This window comes from Schistocerca serialis, chromosome 5 (genome assembly GCF_023864345.2).
Source record: "Schistocerca serialis cubense isolate TAMUIC-IGC-003099 chromosome 5, iqSchSeri2.2, whole genome shotgun sequence".
Lineage (NCBI taxonomy): Eukaryota > Metazoa > Arthropoda > Insecta > Orthoptera > Acrididae > Schistocerca > Schistocerca serialis.
In genome coordinates this window covers 288845301-288871791 of record NC_064642.1, presented here as the reverse complement: position 1 = coordinate 288871791, position 26491 = coordinate 288845301, and the positions used below count along the sequence as shown (strand labels likewise).

General features: G+C 39.2%; 1 protein-coding gene across 1 annotated transcript in view; it reads left to right on the top strand.

The window, feature by feature from the left end:
- The window catches only part of LOC126481907 (integrin alpha-PS5-like), a 553290-nt gene that overhangs the window by 265999 nt on the left and 260800 nt on the right, over positions 1-26491 (top strand). Inside the window, exon 9 of the mRNA XM_050105865.1 lies at positions 15816-16022. Within this exon, the coding sequence (XP_049961822.1) occupies positions 15816-16022 (207 nt within the window). The remainder of the gene's footprint in view (positions 1-15815; positions 16023-26491) is intronic.

Sequence of the window (26491 nt, the reverse complement as noted above, 5' to 3'; positions counted from 1 at the left end):
CCAGAACATGGCTGGCTGCTCCCTCAAGTGCAGCTCGTGGAACCCATGTTGAATGCCAGATGGAAAGAGCCAACTGCCATCATTGTAGTGAGTCTTAGCAGCTCTGGCCATCTTCCCAGGGCAGCTTGGTCAGTGACTGCAGTCAGCTGTCCACCCAGAAGGCTAAGCGTTCATGCTCTAGCCACACCCCTGAGGTTGGCAACTTGCAGTCCGCTGGATGACGTCACCCAGAGAGTGGAAGCTAGCAGCCCTTTTGTTCCTTGTGCTGGTGCATCTCCAAGCTATGTCCTGCCCCACCACAGCTAAAGGGTGACCGTGCAGCAGAGGTTGGTAGTAGTTTCAGTGGGATGGTTGGCCACCAATATCCATCACCAGAAGGTCATCGTGGCTGGCCTGCATCTTAAACAGTTGTCATTCTCTCTGGTTCTAGACATGGACAGAATGATGACAGGGCTTACCTATTTGAGCCTCTGGGCTCGCTTTTTTATCAGCTTTTTCTCTACATCTCTGATGTGTTTCCCCAAGGGGGTGGGGCCAAAGACACATGACAGATGGAGTACTCTTTAATAATTATGATGTCAGCTTTCCTCAGCCCACTTTGGCCCCTACACACAGGTCACTAGGTACTCTTGTAACTGCAACATATGGGTTCTTCACAGCATATCTGCGTCCTGTGCTGTGCATATTGGTTCATATGCGAAGCAGCATTGGTTGGTCAAACCTTGGCTCTCAGAATAGCATGACGAATTTTTTAGCCACTTTAGAGGCTTGTATCTATATTTAGGTGTAGCAAAATCCCTAATTTTTGTCATGCTACAATTCAGCACAAAAAGTTGTCTATGTCTAGTAAAGCAAAAGACCAAATGTTTGGTATAACTTTTAAAAATGTGTAGCAAACTTGGCACATTTAAAGCCCCTAAAAATTCAACCACTGAAGATAATGGACTGAGATTTGGTATATAACCATCAAAGAGCATATGGAAACTTCACACCAAAATAGGTTTGGAGATGGCTGAGTGGGGAAATTTTTTAATATTGGTCCCTTGTTGTGGAATGACCCTTTTCCTTTTGTGCTTTCCTTCCAACTTCCCTATTTCTTCTGGCAAGCTTCCTCGTTGTCTCAACATCTGGTCCTAATTTAGGAATCAGAACATAAAAGGGAGATGATATTTTCCTGCTGTACACCACTTCAAATGGTAATAAACCTGTTGCAGTATGAATCTTTGAATTATAAACAGACTGTACATAAGATAATTAGGTGTCCCAATCATCATGCCTGGAACCTATGTAATGACTCAACATTTTTGCAGTTTTCTTGCACACACATTCTTTATTGCCATTGTTCTGTGAATGAAATGGACTCATTCATAACTTCCCTGTAAGCAACACAAGGCATTTCATTAAATCTGAGACAAAGTTTGTACCCTGGCCTGTAATTATCGTATCAGGCATGTTAATGTCCAATTGTTTACTAACACCTGTGCTACAGTACTTTCCCATTAGTCCAGCATCAGTACTATTACCAAAAATAGAGAAAAATGATCGGTGACCAAGAGAACATACCCAGTTACTGCAGGTGTTTTATTAAATGCCCCGGATATCCAACCATGACACAGAAAATGGACTAGACGCCTCTGGAAACTTTTCAATGGCACTTTCTGACCCATAGTGTCAGCCCTCTGTGTGCATGACACACAGTGCTTAACATACTGCTCCATATCATGCTTCCTGTCCCTTTACCAAAACTGCTTTGCTACATGTCTATTCGTCGCACGTCGCCCACCATACTGGGACAACATATAGTCATGAGTTTGCTGCAGAACTTCCTTCCAAAAACCCTCTGGAGCCACAACATGTAGTCTGCACCTTGTCTTTCTACACAACAAACACGGGGCATAATGAAACATGCCTGTGACTTAAATGCCTTGTACTCCTTTCCCTTGCCTGTACCCACCGCCATTCTTCAATGTTTGTCCATAGTGTACTTAATATCACTACCCCGTGGCTTAACAAATCTGTATTTGCGTTTGATCTCCCTCCCTTATGGTTTACCTCATATTCAAATTAACTAAGCTTAAGTTCCCACTGAGTTAATCTCATAGATGAATCTTTTTAAACCAAGCAACCACTTCAATGAGGCATGGTCTGTCGTGACCTTAAACTTCCTAGCAAACATATAACATTGAAAATACATAACAGCTTATATGACTGCCAACATTTCTTTCTCATTATTGAATAGTTATGCTCCATATTGTTTAAGTATAAGCTACCAGACCTGACCTTATACCATCTGTCCAAAAACACAACTGACTGCTTCATTTGAAGCATCATGTGAAAGGATAACTTCTTTCTTGAAATCCAGAAAAAACAATACTGGATTTGAAACCAGTATTTTAATTTTTCAAATGCCTTCTGACATTCCTGCAATCAGTAGAAATGTGTCCCCTTCTTCAGTAGCTTGTTTGAGGTCCATGTCCAGCTATTTTCACAGAGTCCTTCACAAACCATCTATAATAACTACAGAGGCCAATGAATGACTGTACCTTCTTAGTTGTGTATGGTATTGGGTAATTTTGAACTGTGTCTGTAAGAAGGAGGTGTTATGATGTGCTCATGTTTTTCATGCAGGGGCTTGCACCCCTTGTTGTTTTATGTGGCACTATCACAGCACAGGCCTACATTGATGTTTTAAGCACCTTCTTGCATCCTACTGTTGCAGAGCAATTTGGGGATGGCAACTGCATCTTTCAACATGTTTGAGCACCTATTCATAATGCACGGCCTGGGGCAGAGTGGCTACACAGCAATAACATCCCTGTAATGGATTGCCCTGCACAGAGTCCTGACCTGAATCCTATAGAACACTTTTGGGATGTTTTGGAACACTGACTTCATGCCAGGCCTCATTGACCAACATCAATACGTCTTGTCAGTGCAGCATTCCATGAAGAATGGGCTGCCATTCTCCAAGAAATGTTTCAGCACCTGTTTGAATGTATGTCTGCGAGAGTGGAAGCTGTCATCAAGGCTATGGGTGGGCAAAAAATGTTATCGAATTCCAGCATTTCTAATGGAGGGTGCCACGAATGTGTAAGACATTTTCAGCCAGATGTCCAGATATTTTTGATCACATAGTGTATGTCAATGCATTTAGCTTATGGATTCTGTCTGAGAATGCTTCCACAGACTTGTTGCACTGCATTGACAAAATAGATAATGTCTCCTGAAAAAATATCACACAGTTCTGCTTTTGGTACCGCTGACACTATCCAGCTGCCCACTATATATGTGCTATACTGAATGTCTCACAGTAGACAACTTATGCTTTGGAATCCCCCATCAGATGCATAGGGTTAAATCATCTGACCACCCATGTGCATAGGCAGAATCACTAACATCCTTAATGGAAATTGTCGCTTCCTGCATTGCCTTGCCTAAGAATGGGTTATTCACTACAATCACTGCCAGGTTGTACAGAACAGAAGGCAGTCTCAGTCCAGACTTATTTCCCCATGATTCTGATTGTGACTGATCATGACTGTCCTAATGAGGCTCTAACTTGTGATTGTTCAAAATTTCTCTGTGTCAGGCCCTCAGACTGCTCTGTTAATGCTTGCACTTACTGAAGTAAAGCATCAAGCACCTGTTACCACCATTTTGCTTACTCTACTTCCACCATAATTCAACCGCCAAAAAACAAACTCCCATTTAACCCTACACAAAAAATGTAATCACAAATTAATTCCTTCAGCAAATCATCATCCATCTACACTCAGTACAGCTATTACACAGGTGACCAGTAGTCTTACATACTGAAGAAACAGGTCATACACGGCAACTTTTGCCCAGGACACCTCAATGGCACTAAATTATCATTTCCACCATTGCCTCTAAACGAAGATAAGTCCACATGTTTCTGTGGCTTCACAAAAGTAATTCTAAACATTGTGTGCCCTATCTCAAAAACAAACAATGACAATGAGAGCAAACATAAAAAATAATATAAAGAAAACTCACCACATCACACTGTGCGTAGGTGATACCACCAAACCTACATCAAGTGCCACTGCCTCACTCATCACGCACCAAAACCAACTCTCTCTCCAAACATGGTGTTGGACATGTACGAACACTTCCTGACTTAATGTATTGTGTTGGAAAGCAAAACAACTGCTTGCTCATGCCAAACTGTTACAACCTCTTGAAATCAGAAGTTCTAATATGTCAGAATGGCTGAGAGGTATGGTCTGAGAAATAGAGAGGAGTGACTCATGCTGAAGTGTGCATAGAAACACCAACAAGTGTGGTCATTGACTTTATTGCATCAAAGGTTCATGTCAGGCCTTCCACTGATCCTGGTGGTGGCATCATGCGGTGTGGATGCATGGCTCAGCACCAACGTCAGTGATGGAATCTACTGCACCAGTGACCGGCCACCCAGCCTTGCTGACATAACTCTCCTTCTCATGCCGTGGCTAAGTAGCACTGTGTGTTGGCTGTGCTGGTAGCCCTGGACTCGGCTGGCTGCTCCCTCAAGCACTGCTCATGAACACCATGTAGAGCACCAAAGGAAAACACGAACCACAGTCACTGCAGTGAGCCATAGCAGCTCCAGCCATCTGCACTGGGCAGCTCGGTCAGTGATCAGGAGGCTGCAAGTTCACACCCTGGCCCTTCCCCTGTGGATGGTAGCTTGCAGTCCACCAGACGATTTCACCCAGAGAGCAAAGGCTAGCAGCTGTCTCACTCCTAGTTCCGGTGCAGCTCCAAGTTGCGGTCCACCCTGCCACACCTGTGACTCATCCATGCAATAGAGGTTGGGTAGTTGTTTTAGCAGATAGTTGGCCACTGATATCCATCAGAAGGTTGTTGTGGTTTGCCTGCAAGTTAACCAATCATCATTCTCTTTGGTTCTAGATGTGGGTAGAATGACAACATGACTCCCTGTTTGAGCCTCCAGTCTCACTTTTTTATACATCTTTTCCATAAGCCTCTGACATAGTTTCTCTGGAGTGGACAAGTGAAATGCTCTTTTATATTTACCATGTCAGCTTTCCTCAGCCTGCTTCACCCCTACACACTGATCACTAAACACTGTTGTAACTGCAAAATATGGGTTCTTCACAGCATGTCAGGGTCCTGTGCTCCCCTGATTACTTCACTCTTGTATACAATTCCTGCTGGATCATGGCTTTTCACCTACAAGTGGTGCCACAAACCTGCCTCACACAATCATTTGCTAAATATCAGCATTGTCCGTGCCAGCCATAATGTGATAGTCAGTCCCTTAACTACTTCCTTCCACCCATAGCTGCACGAAATTTACAAGAATTCCCCAAATCTGCGCGTGTACTTATTTTCTTTGTGCCTAGCTCCAACTCAATGTGTCATCTGCATTGTGAGTAGCAATCCATTTTTTTCCTTATATTTTTGATATGACAAGTTGGAGTACCATGTTTGATTTTTAAAGGGACATCTGCCTGTGCTACAGCTTCCCATCTGCTAACCAAACAATGTGCATGGGTGGGGTAATTGTATTTTCAAGTGGGAACCACCCTAGATATTTGGATTCTTTGTCACAAAAAGCTGACTTTTACTAGGACCATTGTTTTCCATTCATGGTAGATGGTGCTGTAATCATCTAATATCAAGTGTGCCTGTTTTTGCTATTAAGTACTGATGAGTCTGATTCTACATTTCATTTATGATGTAAATGTATACCTTTGTGTTCTAATGGTTGATATTTATGTTTGATGTTTAGTTTAGTGTTGCAAATTTGATTGTACAGTCAGTATAAAATGATTAGTCGTTTCATGGCTTGTTAGAAGCTACATTTAGTGTGATCTGGGAACAACAATGTGGGTGGAATTGTGGAATTGTCTTTCTGTTCCCATCAGGATGCTTGATACTAGTAAGTCCACTTACTTCTCATCATTGGGGTGCTCGATTTTGGTGAGTTCCCTTGCATCTCACCATTGAGATGCTTGATATTGGTGAGTCCCCTTGCCTGTCACCATTGGGTTGCTTGACTTTGGTGAGAATCCATAGGAGGTGCACTTTTCAGTATTACTTCATGGACGTTTTACCTTATTACATTGGTTGCAGTTTCTATTCTGCCTGTTGGCATAGTGGTCAGTGTGAGAGTTACAGAAGTGTGATGGAAATACACAATGAAATCAGCCACCTTGATTGTAGAGTTCAAAGTTGGCCACTGAAATCAAGCATTCTGATAGTTAGGGAAAACTACATTAATATACATGTAGCTTATTTGACAGAAATGTCAATCTCTATCCATATTATTTGTACTGTACAGTTATGTTTACATCACTCAAGTAATGTTTGATCATCAGTACCAGCCATTGGAAATGGAAATGTTGTGTGGCTAGGGCCTCCCGTCGGGTGGATCAGTCAGTCGCCTGGTGCAAGTCTTTTGAGTTGATGCCACTTCAGGGACTTGCATGTTGATGGGGATGAAATGATGATGATAAGGACAACAAAACACCCAGTACCTGAGTGGGGAAAATCTCTGACCCAGCCGGGAATCAAACCCGGGCCGTTAGGTATGACATTCCGTCAAACTGACCACTCAGCTACCCGGGGGCAGACGTACCAGCCATTAGAACATAAAGTTTGCATTTACATAGTAAATGAAATGTAGAATAAAATGCATCATGCCTTGACTGCAGAAATAGACACACTTGATATTTGTTGATTACAGCATCATGTACCATTATTGGGAAACAATAGTTTGAATAAACCACATGTCTTTTTGGTGTAGAAGCCAAATATGCAATAACATTTTCCTTTGGGAACACAAAGTAGACCCTACCAATGTGGGAGAGGTGGTTAGGAGATGACCAGTAACAGTATGTAGAATATACTTATATCAATTTTTCATCTCAAACATCTTTTTAATACAGTTTGTTGTTTTTGAGATATTTAGTTTTCTCAATTTCAAACAACAACGTGAAATGTTTCCTAATAATCATAAAGTCTCCATTCACAACATTATTAGGTTACAGCTCAAGTAAAACTGCACAGGTAAACTAATGACATATATAACCTTCAATTTATTCTCTGTAGGTCATTCATTATTTCTGTTTTGGCCGGCCAGTGTGGCTGAGTGGTCATAGGCGCTATAGTCTGGAATCGCGCTACCACTATGGTCGCAGGTTTGAATCCTGCCTCGGGCATGGATGTGTGTGATGTCCTTAGGTTAGTTAGGTTTAAGTAGTACTAAGTTCTAGGTGACTGATGACCTCAGAAGTTAAGTCCCATAGAGCTCAGAGTCATTGGAACCATTTTTTCAGTTTTCTTTAAAGCAGGGACAGTCAAGAACTCTGCGTGCTTGTGGAACCCTCACATCTATGGGTGTCTCTCTCATCTGACTGCATTGCAGATATAATTAGAAGCAAATTTTTACTATTTAGAACTACTCTACTGACATTGCAGTGAATAGAGTTCTCAACAACATAGAACACAAACAAACAAATTTTTGCTATATAAGAATGATTAAAATTTGTAGATGGAAATATACATGAAAAAAATGAAAGATGACCACTTATCTATAGACAGTTGGTGCATGGGACACAGAAAAACACAAGTTATGATGCCAAGTAGACTGTGCAGGAAAGTGGGAAAACAGTGGTCATGTCACATTAGATAGTAATACAGTAGCACAAGGAACATCGGATAGTTTGCATGGAGATTGATTTCATGTTATGAAATATTAGGAAATTTGAAAATCTGAAGCTCTGTACAGCTTATTGTGAATTGCGATGTTATATTATTACTGACTGTTGGTGCAGGAGAATACACCTACAAAAACAAAAAGAAAGTAAAGTCAAGTTTGCAATTAGGTTATGGCAGTGATCTACATCTACATCTACATTGATACTCCGCAAGCCACCCAACGGTGTCTGCCACATAGTTCCCTGTAAATTTTTAAAATGTTTAAGCTTCAATATGGAAAGATAAGTAAAAATAGTCTCTATAGCATGCAGATAGGGGTAGAATAAATATTTTTTGTCAGATATAATTAGAATCAAATTTTTACTATTTAGAACTACTCTACTGACATTTCAGTGGATAGAGTTCTCAACAACAAAGATCACAAACAAACAAATTTTTGCTATATAAGAATGATGGAAATTTGTAGATGGAAATATACATTAAAAAATGAAAGGTGACCACTTATCTATAGACGGTTGGTGCATGGGACACAGAAAAACACAAAAGAAAACATTTAACACTATTTTGCTCTTTTTGTAGGAGTGCAAACACATACACATAACCATACACAGCCAAATATACGCCTTCATGGTAGCAGTGATCTACAGTGAGTGTGGATGTTTTGTTGTCTGTGTAGTTATGTGTGTGTCTGTGTGTGTATTTGTGTGTGTACTCCTATTATAAAAAAGTAAGAGTTCAAAAGCTAGTGTTAGCTGTTTTTCTGTTATGTGTTTCTGAGCTCTATGTGCCAGTCCTCTATAGATAAGTGTTGCTTTTTTTTTACTATTATTTAATTGTATTTTCATTCACTGAAGAGACAGTAAATTTTTTGTGATACAGTTGTGGACACACAGTCTGACACAGACGGTTTTGTATATTTTTGTCACTCAGGTTGATATTTAATCGAGACTTCTTTAGTTTAATTATCAAAAAAACATTTGACACGTGTATGTTGACCAAAATATTGATATCCCTATTGGAGCATCATTATGGAGACATGGAAACTCCTCCCAGGAAAACTTTGTTGAATTTATGGAAGTTTTAATGGCAAAGAATTTGTCTTTTAAGCAGTGATTACATTGCAGGTCAATCAGTTTGATGTGAAAATGCACAGCGGTACTCTCAATAGAAAGAGCAATGGTCTTGAAAAGAACTCAAAAATATTTGGAAATTTTTCAGAAAACTGTTCTGCAAGTTTTGACAAAGCCTGAATTAATTATTCAGTATTTACAATTTCTTTAACACCAGGAGCTTCCAGTTTTCTTTTTAATTGCTTCCATTTTTCCCTTGAAATCAGAAACAAGTTGCTCTCACCTTTGAACAACATATTGAGGACATTCATGTGTGCAGTAAAGCTCACTGAAACTGCAAGGTCTGCAATCAGTTAAAGATCTTCTAATTTTGCTTCTTGCTTTCCTTTTTCCATTTTAAATTCAACAATAGCAGGTCTTAAATCAAAAAATGATTCCAGACATTCCCTTCAATAACATTTCCTCACTATTCATTCAATTCTATCATAAAGTGTTGAAAGTAACAGTGTAGTAACCAATGCAATTTCAAAAAATTTATCATTCATACCACCAATTTCATTATGTGCTTCAAGTCTGTAACTTCTCCTTGATGAACAAAACAATGTGTCCTGTACAAATTGTCTGTTGATCATTGTAATTTTTAGCTGTTTCATCATCAACAAAATCTTTAAATTTTATGTGCATGGTGTTCTATGGCAAATCTGTGGTGGTTAGCGATTATTTATTTCTTGGTCCTGTGAATCTGGGACAGTACAGTGTACAAAAGATATTAGACCATTCATTAATTGCAACGTATATTCCTTGATTTTTTTTCTTCTGACACAATTTTAACAAATGATAAAATTATACAATATTTTCTTTCTCCACTCGTTCTATAAAAATATTCTTAATTGGGAAGGTAGTTTTGTTTTTCTAGGTATTCTCTTACTGGGTACAGAAGCAGTGATCACCCAAGTAATGCTTCACAGTTGATATGAACTTGTTCAAGTCTACTATTATTTTTGTGGATTTGGGTAGTGCACTGTACAATTTGATGCCAGGTAGGACTATGCCTTTCAGTAATAGCGCTGTGTTTGTCTGCTGTACGTGTACATCATTCATTTCACTTGTGTGATAGCAGGGGTGTGTTCTAGGACCTCTCCTATTTCTTCTTTACATAAATGATATCAAGATTCCAGTAAATGGTACTCATATAACCCTGTTTGCGGATGACACAAACATTGTAGTAACTGACATAAACCGGGTATTGCCAACATCTGCAACCAGAGTTATAGAATATTTGCAAAATTGGTTTGAAGTGAACAAATTAACCATAAATATCTCTAAAACTAATTATATCCATTACAGGAAAGCAAAGTCACACTCTGATCTAGATCTCAGAATACAAAATAAAGAAATTGTGAGAGTTGCTACCACAAAATTCTTAGGTGTACATATAGATGAAAATTTAGACTGGAAATCCCATATCCTGTATCTCTCGCATAAGTTAAGCTCTGCTTGCTTTGCTTTACGCGTTATTAGCTTTGTATGTAGTAGGGAATGTAGCAGAGCTGTTTACTTTGCTTATATACATTCTGCTATTACCTATGGCCTCATCTTCTGGGGTCATAGTAAGAAAAATCTCAAAACCATCTTCACTCTACAAAAACGAACTGTTAGAATTATTCCAAACAGTTCAAGGCTAACTCCTTCAAAGCAATTATTTAAACAGCTGAATATTCTACCCCTATCATGCCTCTATATACAGAAAAGCGTAATTAATGTAAAACGAAATATTAACAATTTCCAATCCAACTCAGATCTACATACTTACAACACAAGAAAGTCCAATGACATTCATATAAAAATAGCTAACAAGGCTTTGGTGCAGAAACAAACAAACATACAAGGAAGCAGATTGTATAACAAACTACCGGTAAAGATAAAAGAAATAAAAAAATTGTCTTCATTTAAAGAAGCAGTATTCAAATTTTTAATGACCAACTGCTATTATAGTGTAAAGGAATACCTGAAATAGCTTCATACTAAACAATTATATTTATGTACTCTGTGCCAATAGTAATTTTTATCTGACTGTTGCTATGATCTAAATAAATATTATGTACAAAAGTGCTAGAATTGTATGTGTTATATCTAAATATCAACTGTGTATTCCATGTAAAAAGTCTTTCTCATACATCAATGTAAATAATCAAAGTTGTACATGCTATTTCAATGTGGTCTGATGTTATGTAGTCTACTATGCACATCTGTATTTTGTATAGTATTGTTCACCCTATATGTGTGTATATATATATACTACGTATTTTTTGACGAAATCCATGCAATGTAAATTGTCTCTGGATGAATAAACTACTACTACTACTACTACTATGTACAGATTCATTATCGGTGATGCTTGGACTGCCACGGTTTTGTTTTTCTTTTATAATAATTACATTTTCAAGTATATAAATGCAAGAAAATGGTAGTATTTTATTTTTTCTAATTAGTGACTTTCCATTAATCTAATAATCTTGGTCTACAATCTAAATGATTTCTGACTAGCTCTGAAATTTCCCAAAAGCACTAAATCATATTTCAATATTGAATGAACACAGGAAAAATAAATGGTCCTGGGGTTATCATGCGATATAAAGTTTCTTATTACTCTCATTACAAAACATGCTTTGCTCAGTTTTTTGTTCACATAGTCTATGTGTGTATCCAATTACATGTTTTTTAAATCCATATACTGAGAAATTTTGTACTCTCTTTTTTCAATGTGGACAAAAAGCCCACTTATTTCTATAGGAGGAGTAGCTGGTGAGGATTAGCTGGTGTCCTATTCTGGGTGGTGAAAATATTCATTGCAACAATTTTTCCAGATTTGTAATCAAACTGTTTGAATCAAATTACTGTAATATCTTCTTTGTGATGGTCTTAATGTCATTTCCAAAGTTTCCTTCACTATTTCCTGTAAATAAGATGCTGGTGTCATCTGCAAATTGATATAGCTTACTGTTTTACTGTTTATGTGTAAATCATTTACATATAGAAAGAACAGAATTGGACTCAACATGTAACCTTGGGGAACTTCATGTTTGTCTGCTAATAAATCTGACTGATGAGTTTTGACTGTCACACTTACTTCATGTGTTATCTCTATGAGCTGTTTTCTTTCATGGAGATACAATTTAATCCAGGTATGTGCTGCTCACCTAATACTCCAGTTCTGAATCTTACCCAGTAATTTATCATGATTGATGGTATCAAACACTTCTGAGAAGTCTAGGTATATCCTTGAGGTATGTTCCTGCCTATCTAGGGGCTGTAGAGTTTCATACAGAAAAGAAAACATTGCTGTTTCAGTAGAGTGATTTCTCCTAAAACCATGTTGAGATGCCATTAATATATTACATTTATTTAGAAACTTGACAGTCTTTTAGAAAACACAGACAGTAGAGAAAGTGGTCCATAGTTTGACCCCTCTTCCTGCCTTCCTTTTTTGTGTAGTGGTTTAACTTTAGTAATTTTGGAACATGCTGGAAAGCTGCCAGTTGAGAAGGACAGGTTTACAAGATATGTCAGTGGTTCAGAAACTAAGTCTACACATTTTTATACAACAAAAGCTGGTATGTTATCTATTCCTGATGAACATTTTGATTTTAGAAGCTTGATTTCTTGCTGTGATTCTTGTGTGTTAGTTGGTTGAGAAATATTGTGTTTTCTACCTGTTCAATTTTTGATGTTATTTTTGAGGTATGTTTATGGATGACCTTTTGCTCAATAAGTGTTTCTGCTAAATTTACAAAATAACTGTTAAATGTCTTTGCTATCTCCTTTGGTTTGCAGATAGTGTGCAAATTTTCATTCAACTGTATATAATTAGTTTTTGTTTTATTACTTCCTGTTCCTTTCTTTACAATATTCCAAACATCTTTCATTTTATTGGATACATTTCTTATGAATCTGTTATTTTCCACCACTTTTTATTACTTTCTTGTGAATTATTATATAGTTTTTTAAATATCTATCAAATTTTGGTCTTGCGTGAATCCTTAGAGGAATCATTTCTCTTCAGATGATTCTCTGATACCTGTAGTCATCCTTTGTTTGTGTGAGTGTGTTTTGACATCCTAATTTTAAGTGGAAATACTACATCAGAATGATATTTAATCGTATCCACAAAGATATTAAATCTGTCAGATATATTTTGAGCACCATAAATTTGCTCCCATGATTCTTTTCTTAAATGATTTCTAAATATTTCAGTATTCTGATCATTGTAAAATCTGGTCTCATATGTTCTTTGTCAGTTTGTTGGACATATCACATTCCCCAATACTGAAGCTTATGGTTTGTCCATAGTGGTCTCCAAGTCCAGTCTTTATTATATATGCTTTGTAATGGCATTGATTAGAGTTAATTTTTATTTTGTCTATTGTGGATTTTGTAGAGCAAGTTTCTCATGTTGGGGAATGTATTGTGAATTTCAAGTCATAAGAAACTAAGAGATGCAATGTTTTGTTCTTATTTTATGGCGTTTGCTAAAGCCTATATTGAGATCATTGGATATGAGGAGTGATTGTTTATTTTTTACAGTTAGAATTAATATTTTTTTCCATGAGCTGATGAAAGTTTTTGTGTCTCTACCAGGAGATCTGTACGGGCATACTGCAGTTGTTTTTTTTTGAGATGGTAGTTCTATGGATGATATTTCAAAATCCTTTTCCCTATTTAGTGTCTTTAGTTGTCCTGTATTTTTGCAAGCTATTCCTTTTCTGACGAAGATGCAGTTTCCACCACACTGAAATTGCTTTCTACAATTGTAGGCTGCCAATTCTTAGTTTGTTATATTCACTGTTTGTTATATATCCTCTCTTAACCAGTGCTCATTAAGACATAGCACAGAAGCAGCGTTTAATTCATGTGAAAGCATTATTTCCAATTCTATTAATTTATTGCACAGAGACCAAACATTCTGATGGGACAGCATAAAATTATGAACCATTTTTTCTGGATTACTTGGTTGACCACTTACCTTTGCTTTGCTTTCTGAGTTCTGTTTTTCATTTTTTTCTAGTACCAATGGATGATCTGTTTTACTGGCAGAAACACATCTCATATTTTTATAGTCTTATTGAAATTATCACCCCCTTTACTAAAAATCAGTTTCCCTCATTTTTATAAAAGCACACACATCTGCCAACAGTTTTCTGCAAGTAAGATGAAGTTCATCTTGTCCTAGACACTTATTGCTGGCAGACTTACTAAGATCTAAAAATACTGTCCCCAAAGTATCACACTGATTTCACACCCAGTTTTTACCCTGTCTATGTAGCTATCACTCACTGATTTTCTGTGTAAAATTCCATTTATCTCTATCTTGGATCAGGGATAGGTATTTTTGGCCATTCTGATTATGATTCTTGTTTCATTAATCAGCTTTCACTGCAGCTGTCAAGAGAATTCATCCTCAAATACACAAAACACCTTTATATATTTCGTTGCCAGCTGTGGTTTCACCTTCCTTTGCATTTTGTTTAGTGCTCAAAATGTTTTTCAGGTTTTTAGTCATCTGATGTAGCCTAATCCCAGGTCGAACATCAATTTTACATTCTGGGACTTCTATGTTTTTCATAAGAGAACTTCCAAGTAACAGGAATTTGTTTTTGACACACTGTTTCTCTTCATAATTAGTGGTTCTCTTTATGTTTCTTTCATTTGTACATTTATATATGTTTTTGGTTTCACACACTTTGAGTCTTTTTTTTTTTTCTTTTTCAGCATTTGTAGGATTATTTCTTGTGTTTTGTGTCATCTTCTGAGAATGACTAATATCTTGTTTATAGGGTAAAGTATATGATCATTTTTCACTATAGAGTTTCTCATTTTCTTTGTTTATTTCACTTGTAGGCCTAGATGTAACGACTTCAGAGTATGTTTAATTTTCACTAGAAAGTTTCACATTTTCTTCTTTTAATAATGCAATTTTGTTTTGAGAGATTCTATATCACTGTTTAATTGCTTTATGATTTTGTTTTTCAAGTTCACAGATTTCATCAGTTCCAACTTTTTGTCGCATTCACAGTCATGACACAACCACAAAAAATCATCGTTAATAAATTTTAAATTAACTTTTGTGCATCTTTCATGCCATCAGAAGTTACATTTCACACAAATGATGCCCTTCTGAACACGTTTTTCACATTCCTTACAGAGGTTGGTTGGTTGGCTCTGAGCACTATGGGACTCAACTGCTGAGGTCATTAGTCCCCTAGAACTTAGAACCAGTTCAACCTAACTAACCTAAGGACATCACAAACATCCATGCCCGAGGCAGGATTTGAACCTGCGACCGTAGCGGTCTTGCGGTTCCAGACTGCAGCGCCTTTAACCGCACGGCCACTTCGGCCGGCACACATTCCTTACATTATGAAGTGTTGCGCACATGGTTTTTTTTGTGGATATCAAAGTGTTACTGCACTGATCGATTGCTGCCGTGTTTTTATGTGACTAAATAAAAGACACTGCGAATTCTCAACCTTCTCTTTGAAAAAGAACTGTGATTTCCATTTATTTTTAGAGGCTTTTGATGATAGGTTGCTAGATCACTTCTTTTTGAGTGTATGTCCCATTGTAATAGCCATTGGCCATGAGCAAATAGGAAGGCATAAACATCAGTCTGCCTAACTGAAAACATCATGCCAACATAAGCATTCTGCACCAAATAATGGAAGAAAAGATGATGCATTGCACTGCTAAATGAAATGTTGTGCCATATGAAGTAGTTCTGAGAAGGACTGAGGAAAGCCTAGACAGATGTAATGCAGCTGAGACATGTTAAGAAGTGTCAAGATAGGCTGAACACAGGACCGAACACATGCAGCACATTGTGCACATGTGATGTTCTGTGTACCATGGCCAACTGTGGTTTAAAGTTATGAATTTCACTAATTCCTTTGGATGATTTCTTAAGGTCATAAGCTTCTGAGGTTCCATTCTTCTTTTATTACACTATAATAACACTATGTCTTATTTAAAATTGATACAAGCACATTACTGTTGCAGGTTATCATATTCAAGTCCCTCTCATCTAGTCAACAGCAAATTATTGATACATTAAGAGGAGAAACAGTAACTGAATATTTTGGAGCAAGCATCACTGTCTGTGATGTAAATGGTGATGGCCTTGATGAACTGATAGTTGGAGCTCCATTCTTCTCTGTCAATAAGGATGAAGGCCGCATATATGTGTTTACAAGAAGTAACAGTATGGTAAGTCTTTTTCTATAGGTTTGTTGGTCACACTTTACAGATTTTTTAAATATTTTAAAATAAATTTTGTACTACTTGCCTGTTTTGAGAACCATTGGGCCCAAAGTCTTCCATCCCTGCTCTCACTTATTTTAAAATCTTAGAGAACAATATTCACACACACACACACACACACACACACACACACACACACACACATACAGACACAGACAGAGAAAATATTTTTGGCAAGTGGGTTACACCACATTTATAATAGATAGTAATTTTATTCGTGGGCTGACTATGAAATGTGAATGAAGAATACTCGAGACTCCATATATGGAGAGAATTAAACATCAAATAGCAATGCAGGATAATTTACTCTGAGGCCTGATCATTCTAGCATGATATGAGCAGTCTGCAAACTACCATGAAGTGCATGGCAGAGAGTACTTTTCTTTCCGCTAAATATTTTGAGTTCATTCTGATTTCATTTGCTTATGGAGCACTGGAAGAATGACAGTGTAGGTACCACTTTGCACATGTCTTGTCTTCATGGCACCTACAGGATTAGTCTATTGTGAGGTGTTGATATGCCTAGATTTTTCACTGAATACCTATTTTTGAAACTTTGTAAGTAGGCTTTTATAGGGCATTTGAAATCTGCCTTCAAGCGTTAACCAATTCATGTTTTTCACCTTTCCTGTGATACTTTCCCATGCTTCAAACAAACCTGTGTTGCTCTTTTACGTACACATTTAGTGTACCCTGTTACCCTCCTATATAGACTGATAGCATTTTCCCAGTATCCTACCAATAAAATAAAGCCTTCCACCTACTTTACCCACAACTGAGATTGTATCATTAGCCCACTTCATATTCCCCAAATTTTTACATCCTGGTACTTGACTGATTGCAAATATTGCCCACAGATATTGTAAATATAGTGTACTACATTTTGACATTTTGTAGTGTGCACTATTTTACATTTCTAAGTATTTCAGTTGGCAACCTTTGTACAACCTTGAAAGTTTATCAAACTGTGACTGGATATTTGAGTATAGATAGAATTACATTGTACACAACTACATCATCTGCATAAAATCTGAAGTTTCTGTTAAAATTGTTTACTAGGTCATTAACACTGAACGTGAACAGTAAGGGTCTCAGTGTACTTCACTGTGGAATGCCTGAAGTCACATCTGTTTTTTCTGATGATTCCCGCACTCTCCCTACAAAGCTATGTATCATTAGCCCACTTCATATTCCCCAAATTTTTACATCCTGGTACTTGACTGATTGCAAATATTGCCCACAGATATTGTAGATATAGTGTACTACATTTTGACATTTTGTAGTGTGCACTATTTTACATTTCTAAGTATTTCAGTTGGCAACCTTTGTACAACCTTGAAAGTTTATCAAACTGTGACTGGATATTTGAGTATAGATAGAATTACATTGTACACAACTACATCATCTGCATAAAATCTGAAGTTTCTGTTAAAATTGTTTACTAGGTCATTAACACTGAACGTGAACAGTAAGGGTCTCAGTGTACTTCACTGTGGAATGCCTGAAGTCACATCTGTTTTTTCTGATGATTCCCGCACTCTCCCTACAAAGCTATCCTCAACCAATCACAAATTCACTTCATATCCCTCATGATCATATACACTCCTGGAAATTGAAATAAGAACACCGTGAATTCATTGTCCCAGGAAGGGGAAACTTTATTGACACATTCCTGGGGTCAGATACATCACATGATCACACTGACAGAACCACAGGCACATAGACACAGGCAACAGAGCATGCACAATGTCGGCACTAGTACAGTGTATATCCACCTTTCGCAGCAATGCAGGCTGCTATTCTCCCATGGAGACGATCGTAGAGATGCTGGCTGTAGTCCTGTGGAACGGCTTGCCGTGCCATTTCCACCTGGCGCCTCAGTTGGACCAGCGTTCGTGCTGGACGTGCAGACCGCGTGAGACGACGCTTCATCCAGTCCCAAACATGCTCAATGGGGGACAGATCCGGAGATCTTGCTGGCCAGGGTAGTTGACTTACACCTTCTAGAGCACGTTGGGTGGCACGGGATACATGCGGACGTGCATTGTCCTGTTGGAACAGCAAGTTCCCTTGCCGGTCTAGGAATGGTAGAACGATGGGTTCGATGACGGTTTGGATATACCGTGCACTATTCAGTGTCCCCTCGACGATCACCAGTGGTGTACGGCCAGTGTAGGAGATCGCTCCCCACACCATGATGCCGGGTGTTGGCCCTGTGTGCCTCGGTCGTATGCAGTCCTGATTGTGGCGCTCACCTGCACGGCGCCAAACACGCATACGACCATCATTGGCACCAAGGCAGAAGCGACTCTCATCGCTGAAGATGACACGTCTCCATTTGTCCCTCCATTCACACCTGTCGCGACACCACTGGAGGCGGGCTGCACGATGTTGGGGCGTGAGCGGAAGACGGCCTAACGGTGTGCGGGACCGTAGCCCAGCTTCATGGAGACGGTTGCGAATAGTCCTCGCCGATACCCCAGGAGCAACAGTGTCCCTAATTTGCTGGTAAGTGGCGGTGCGGTCCCCTACGGCACTGCGTAGGATCCTACGGTTTTGGCGTGCATCCGTGCGTCGCTGCGGTCCGGTCCCAGGTCGACGGGCACGTGCACCTTCCGCCGACCACTGGCGACAACATCGATGTACTGTGGAGACCTCATGCCCCACGTGTTGAGCAATTCGGCGGTACGTCCACCCGGCCTCCCGCATGCCCACTATACGCCCTCGCTCAAAGTCCGTCAACTGCACATACGGTTCACGTCCACGCTGTCGCGGCATGCTACCAGTGTTAAAGACTGCGATGGAGCTCCGTATGCCACGGCAAACTGGCTGACACTGACGGCGGCGGTGCACAAATGCTGCGCAGCTAGCGCCATTCGACGGCCAACACCGCGGTTCCTGGTGTGTCCGCTGTGCCGTGCGTGTGATCATTGCTTGTACAGCCCTCTCACAGTGCCCGGAGCAAGTATGGTGGGTCTGACACACCGGTGTCAATGTGTTCTTTTTTCCATTTCCAGGAGTGTATTTACATTAGGTTCATTTAACCAGTTGCCAGTGGGCTCATGCGCATGTGCAGTTGACTCGCATATGAGCAGTACCTTCTCCCACTTCCTAGTACTTGGAGTGTGGCTGTTAGCTATATCAGTAGTAGTAGCAAGCAGCCAGATACTAATGAGAACAATTTTTCTTGTGTGCCCTACCTGCCAGATTTGCACATGTGCAGAGTTCTCTGAGTTGTAGTGGGGAGGGGGTAGTCTCCAACTGACCCCTGTTTGCGTTAAGTGATTTCACTGTTTTCTCTTTGTTTACAGCTCCCACTTCAAATTAAAACAAATCGGTTTTCTGCAGCTGGGAGCTATCAAGTGAATTGTAATATATTCATGTGATTATGGAGGGCAAATATATATTATTAGTTTCAGTTTTCTGATTTTATTTTATTTCCAAATTATTAGCAGTCAAGCATTAATCACCTTGCAGAACAATGAAGTTATTTTTGTCAGTTTGCTAAAGAAATTTGGATTTATTAATCTTTCTGATAAGGCAATCAATTTATTTGAAACGAAGTGTTTCATTCTGCAGTATTGGCTAGTTCAACTGTTCATTGAATTTCAAGTGCACATTTTCATCTTCTGCCATGTATGGCATTATGTCATAGTAAAGAATCAAATATGAGATAGTACAGTACTGGTACTCCAAGAAAATTTACATCCCAAAAACCACACTGAAAAGCTTAATATCAGATTGAATCTACTGCATTGTAAATCTGGGAAAAACCAATGTGCACTTCAAGCAAAATTATGGTTTACAAAATTCTGATGCTTTTGGTGTATCCTATGGTGTCCTGTTTCTCTTATGGCATAATGTAAGCTCTCTTAGTGCTTTATACATATATACAGTACAAACATGCAGGCTTCCTAGACCACTGCAGCAGCACACACCCAATAATGCCTGTTTCCTGGCGTTCTTTGGCAACTGCTAAATGGAATCTATTTTTAACAGTCTCGGGATAGTATTGTGAACGGTGGTTTGAAAAGCATTAGTTTCAAAGTAAATTTCTTTTTATGCAAAATGAATTATGTTACATGTGTGAAAATGGGATGAATTTCTTGAATCACAGAGTGTTTAAAACTGAACACTATGAGGACAAGCCACTTAGAAGAATTTCAAGCCCGGAAGACCAGACATTTATGTCATTATTTTAAATTTACTGGCACATTTGTGTGACGTATCTTAAAGTATGACACACGCAAAATAGATCAATATTACATGTGAAAGCTTAGCTTCTCTTGTAGCTTATTAATCTTCGAGACCAATGTTATATGTGAAAACTTAGCTTTTCTCGTAGCTATACTATGTATATTAGTGTAAACCATTAACTTTTCCTCTTTGTATGTTCATGCTACATAACAGTGATCTTGCTATTGGCTGACTATAACACATGTCCTATGCTCTGAATATCTGCTGTCATTGGCTGGTGAGATCATGTGGCATGAGACATGACTGGCCTATAAAAAGGACATCACAATCTCAATTTCAACACTCCAGAAACTAACGTGTTTGGTGCAGTTCAAATTTATACTTTAATAATACAAAAATATGCAGCGAATATGTTGCTGCACATCAAAGGTCTTTCCAAAACTTCACTCCTTTTTTTTCATCAAAAGTCTTTCCAAAACTTCTCTCCCCCATATTTTTTTTTTCTTCTGGAAGTTTTACACTAGTGTATAAAATGTTAACCATTCAAAGGAGTTTTACAGTTCCAAAGGAAAAATCTATGGAAAACCTACTGTCCATTAGCATGTAAAAAGTGTATTTTAGCCCAAGAAAAAGTACATTTTTTAAATGGGATATCCAGCAAAAATCCAGGATTTTTTTTTCTTGTCCACATATACACCCTGATATACCTAACTTGATCAATGCCTTTCAGAATGTTATGTGAAAAGTGTGAGATTGGTTTCACACAACCATTGTTTTTGAAATGCATGCTGGTTGACAAGGCCATTCTATTTTATATATATGAATGACAGTTATGTGAACCACCACCACTACACTTCATGCAGATAGGTGTGGACAGAACTTTTTCTTCCAGCTACGGATTTACAACATATTATAACTATACAAATGGCTAACTCAGCAATAAATTCCATATAACATCTAATAAGGATTCCATTGGGCCACTGGGATTTTGTTCCATTCTATCAGTTTGAGCTGTTTCTCAATGCCACTGACACAAATAACTATAGCATTCATCTTTTCCAAATGCAAGAATTAAACTGATATCTTCTTATGGAAAGAAATATTTGAAACAAGTGTTCAGTATTTCAATTTTTTCTTTGCTACTCTGAATTCCAGTTCCTGTTTCATGATTGTCTGGACACTAACTTTCTTCCACTGATAGCCTTTACGTATAGTGGAATTTCTTTGAATTGTATGAGATGTCTTTTCTACAGTAGTCATTGTGCATTATTCTTTCGACTGCACAATGTGTTTCATTTTGCTTCTCTCTCTTTATAGACTATCCTGTGTTTTATGTCTATTGTGATGTATTCACTGTTTCTTTTAGAAGTTTCTTTACAATGACTGTGTACCATGGAGATGCCATCTTGAAACTGTTTTGTCACACTCCCCATTGACATGAAAGTTGCCGAAGTGGCATCAACTCGAAAGATTTGCACCAGATGAACAGTTTACCTGATAGGAGGCCCTAGCCACATACCCCATTAGCCTATCCTGTCAGTATAATTATACTTACTTACAAAATTCTGAAATGAGAAACTGCAGTGCAGAGGTACTGGTGATTAATGTGTATTGTGTGAGGAATTCTGTTACATACATGTAACACTGGTAGAGCTTTACATAATGTTGAAATGCATTGATTTGATGACAGCTCAGGTCATGTGCTTCTAGCAACAGCTACACACTTTGACTGCTTTGGTCATATGCATTAGCTCTGTTCATGCCATCCAGAGATGCAGTTGTGGCGCAAGTTGATTGACTGTGTGGTGACAAACGAATGGTGTCAACTGCCAGATTTGTGTTTGCCACTTGGAGCACTGTGTTATTATTTATTACTTACTCTCTGGAGTTGTAACTTGTTTGCTTTTTCTGCTGTATATAGACAGATCTGTTATTTTGAGTTAATAAAACTATTCAGCGTATTTTCAGTGTGTAACTGAGTACTTGATAAGTATGGATAGCGCTAGATGATCTAATATTCCCATCAGTGGTGTCCCTGACATGATCAGCACTGAAAAGTCTGATCCACAATGTTGTTAATTACAGAAAGGAATTGCCTTCAGTGCCTTCCACCATTTTGGCCACATAATCAAGTTCTCTGGTTTGCACGGGCCAAGGACAGTTATTGATATGCCAGAGTTACAGCTGATGCAACTAAATTTGCATTGATAGTGAGTCAGCTTAATCAGCACTATACTTCTAAAGTTCAGGATATACTCATGGCTCCACGGGCAGAGAACGCCTATGAAAAATTAAAGACTGAACTCATTCATAGAACTGCAGCATCACAGGAAGACCAGATCAGACAGATGCTGATCCAGGAAGACATAGGTGACAGAAAACTGTCCCAGTACCTGCAGCACCTCCACATTAAGGTGAACATCGGAGCAGTGCCTGACAATCTCCTGCACACTCTATCGTGTAGCTGCCTTCTGCCACAGGTAAAGGTGATTGTTGTGTCACAGACAGAGATGTCTCTGGATGCTGTTACAGAACTGGGTGACTATATCCAAGAAGCTATCTCTCTGAACCAAGAGATCAGTTCTGTGACAATATCTGGCAGTGGCATGTCATGATCCTTCCCATGACGTACACAAATTACGATCCTCAGTCCACCAAAGTTTATGCATTGAGTACATATATTAGCACACTGATGTCGCCATAAGGCACTAGGCACTAAGGAGGATGTACTTGCAAGTGATTTAGGAGCTGTTCCTCAATTCAGTCTGTCTCAGACAGCTCCCTGTCAAGTTTCTCTTACCACGTAAGATTTAGAGAGCAGATTAAAAAGTCCACTAGCCCCTGTGCCTACCCAAATGCAAATAGCAGACAGTTGTAGGCAACACAGACTGCCCACCTACATCCCAGCACCTATTAATTACTGACAGTCTGTCATGCCAGAAGAATTTAACAGACACAGGGTCCTACCTTAGTCTCCTGCCCAGAGTGTCACTGTGCTGTTGCAGACTGCCTATTGGATTTAGCTTGTCCACCACAAATAATTAGATATTGTGACATATGACACACAGTGTGAAGAGCTGAATTTGGGACTCCAACATCAGTTCACATGTGTTTTAGTGTAGCTGATGTGGCCAAAGTGATTGTAGGTGTTAATTTCCTTGCTCACTACCAGCTTCAGCTGTATGTAGCAAATGTGCACCTAATGGCCAGAGTAACCGCCACTGGGTACTATCATGATGCCAGGACATATGACATGAAGGTCATACAAGTTGCAGACAAGGAGTACCTCCCACTGGTCAATGAGTTCCCAACCTTAACAAATCCTCCAGGTACACCACAGCAAGTTTTTGAGATACGATCTACCACATAAAATCACAGACCAAGCTCCTGTGTCTTGCCAGCAAAGAAGATTGACTCACCATTGCTAAAGCATAATTCAAAATGATTTTGCGAGAAGGCATCATCCAAGCTTGGAGTACCCCTTGGACATCCAGGCTACTTTTAGTACACAAAAAGTAAGGAGCCTGGGATGCATGTGCTGATTACAGAGCGCTCAACTCTTGAACCATTTCTGATTGCTATCCAGTGCCACTATTAAGTGATTATAATCATGCACTTCATTTAGCTGCTATACTCATTGTTACAGATTGTACGAAGGTGTATAAACAGATCCCTGTGGCAACAGAGGACATGGCAACGGTTCATTACTGTCTTGTGCAGACTGACATTTTGTTTTGCCTGTTTTGATGATGTGTTAGTGTATTTATCATCAAAGGGTCAACATCACTGGCACATGGGAGAGGTTTTAGAGTGTTTTAAGAAGTAGGGCATGGTGTTGAAAATAGAAAAATGTGTGTTAGTGAAATGTTTGTTTGGACAACATGTCAATCTGAGTCATCAATTATCTTCAGGAGGCTGATTAGCATTCACTAGAAGATTGAAGCTATATTGCAGCTGTCTAAGCTGTCTACAATAAAAGTGCTATATAAATACTCAGGAATGCCCATTTTTACCACTGACATTTACCATACACTGCAGAACAACAGGCACTGTTGACCACAGCACTGAATAGTCCCAAGGTTAAGAGCAATTTTCCTGTGTAGTGGACTAAAGAGATGAATGTGGCTCTTGAAGTGATCAAAAAGAGCCTAGCATGAGCAGCAGTGCTGGTGCACCCTGAACTCAAAGATCCACTGGCATTAGTGGTGGATGATAGTCAATTAGACATTGATACAGCCCTCCAACAATGGATGTACAATGTGTGCGAGCCACCAGCTTATTTTGTGAATGAGCTATTGCCTTCCCAGCAAAAATGGAGCACATACAATCAGGAACTTTTAACCATATATCAAGCAAGTAAGTACTTTTGACACAGGTTGAAATGAGAGAGTTCATTATGTACACTGACCACAAGCCCTTAATGTATCTTTTCAAGCAACACAGCAACACTTTATCACTGTGGGAGTACAGCCAACTGGAATTCATTAGCCAATTTAGTATGGACATTGACCACATATCGGGCATCACTAATGTAATTATGGACTGTCTCTCTAGTGTCTCACAGCCTGTGACCATGATGGCACTTGCCAAGGCACGGCAAGGAGATACCAAGCTGCACACAATATTGCATGATGACACTGTGGCACTTAAGTTACAGCTAGTCGAAATGCCTGGTGAGAACATGAAATTGTGTTATATTGTGTCATATGGCATATCATGCCCTTCTGTCCCTGTTGCATTTTGTAGGTTGATGTTTGAGGCCTTATATAATCTTAGTCATCATGGAATCCAGTCGTCATTCAAGTTCAGCAGTTTGTGAGGCAAGGGGTAGAAATAGACTGCTGCAAGCAGACGAGAACTTGTCAGCATTGCTAACATTACAAAATCACTTGCCACTTTCATTCCCCAACAGGAGAGTTCCCAGACCTTCTTACACTATGCCCATGTTTACCTCAACATGGTGGAACCACTTCCTCCATCAGATGGCCAAAGTTATATTTTCTCAATGGCTGAGGCAATATGTACGGATGACATCTCTGCAAAAAGACTAGCTACTGCTTTCACACTGACCTGGCAGGTGAAGTGCGGCTGTCCACTCAATATCTGACAGAGGCCAAAAATTTGATTCCAACTTGTTCATGAAGTTGGTGAAGTTCTGTGGCAACGTCCATCACAAGACAACCAATTATCATCTGCCCAACAACGCTATGCTGGAACATTGGCATTGGGACTGAAGGCTGCACTAGTGTGCCATGGGACATCCTGAACATTTGCACTGCCCATAGTCCTGCTGTGCCTACAAGCCATGTATAAACCAGATATTGAGTCCTTGGCAGTGGAATTGGTTTATGGCGAGACTTTCCACCTACCAGTGGAGTCAGTTGATGCAACCCTTCTGTCAGAAACAGACGACCAACTGGAGTTTCTTTGCAAGTTACAGTAACATGTAAATCACATCAAACCTACAAATGCCTCCAGGTACAGTTGTCCAACAACTTTTGTGTACAATGAACTTAACATCTGTTTACATGTCATGTTATATATTGACTGCATGAAGTTACAACCACTCTGTACTGGGCCTTACTGTGTCATTATAGTGAGTGGAAAACAGGCCACCAAGTTTCTTATCAGAGTGAAGCCCACATAGATTTTCAAGGAGATGTCACCCACCTTGTGGTCAATAGCTGCATGCCAGGAAGATGTGACACCCTGAATTCCAACCCTGCTGCCACAACAAGTTGATGCAGGACCTATGTGCACAATCTCCTCTGGATGACATGTCCACTTGTTGGCCTGGTTCAGAGATGTTCTGTACTCTGCTTTCACCAAGGTGGCTCCTGTAGTGACCACTACACACTTCAACTGCTGTGACCATGGGTGTTAATACCGCTCATGCCATCCAAAGATGCAGTTGTGGTGCAAGGTGAAAGACTGCAGCGACATATGAATGGTGTCAACCACCAAGTTTGTGTTCGCAGCTTGGAGCACTTTGTTAATGTTTATTACATATTTCTTGGAGTTGCAGCTCATTTACTTTATGCTTATACTGTTCCCTGTTTGCTGTATACTGACAAGTTACCTATAGCCACTGATTCTTTCCATTCTGTTATTTTGAGTTAATGAAACTGTTCAAGCCTATTCTGAGCATGTGATTGAGCACTTATCAAGTATGGGAAACACAACACAGTCTAATATACCTGTTGTGGTAAAACTTGACA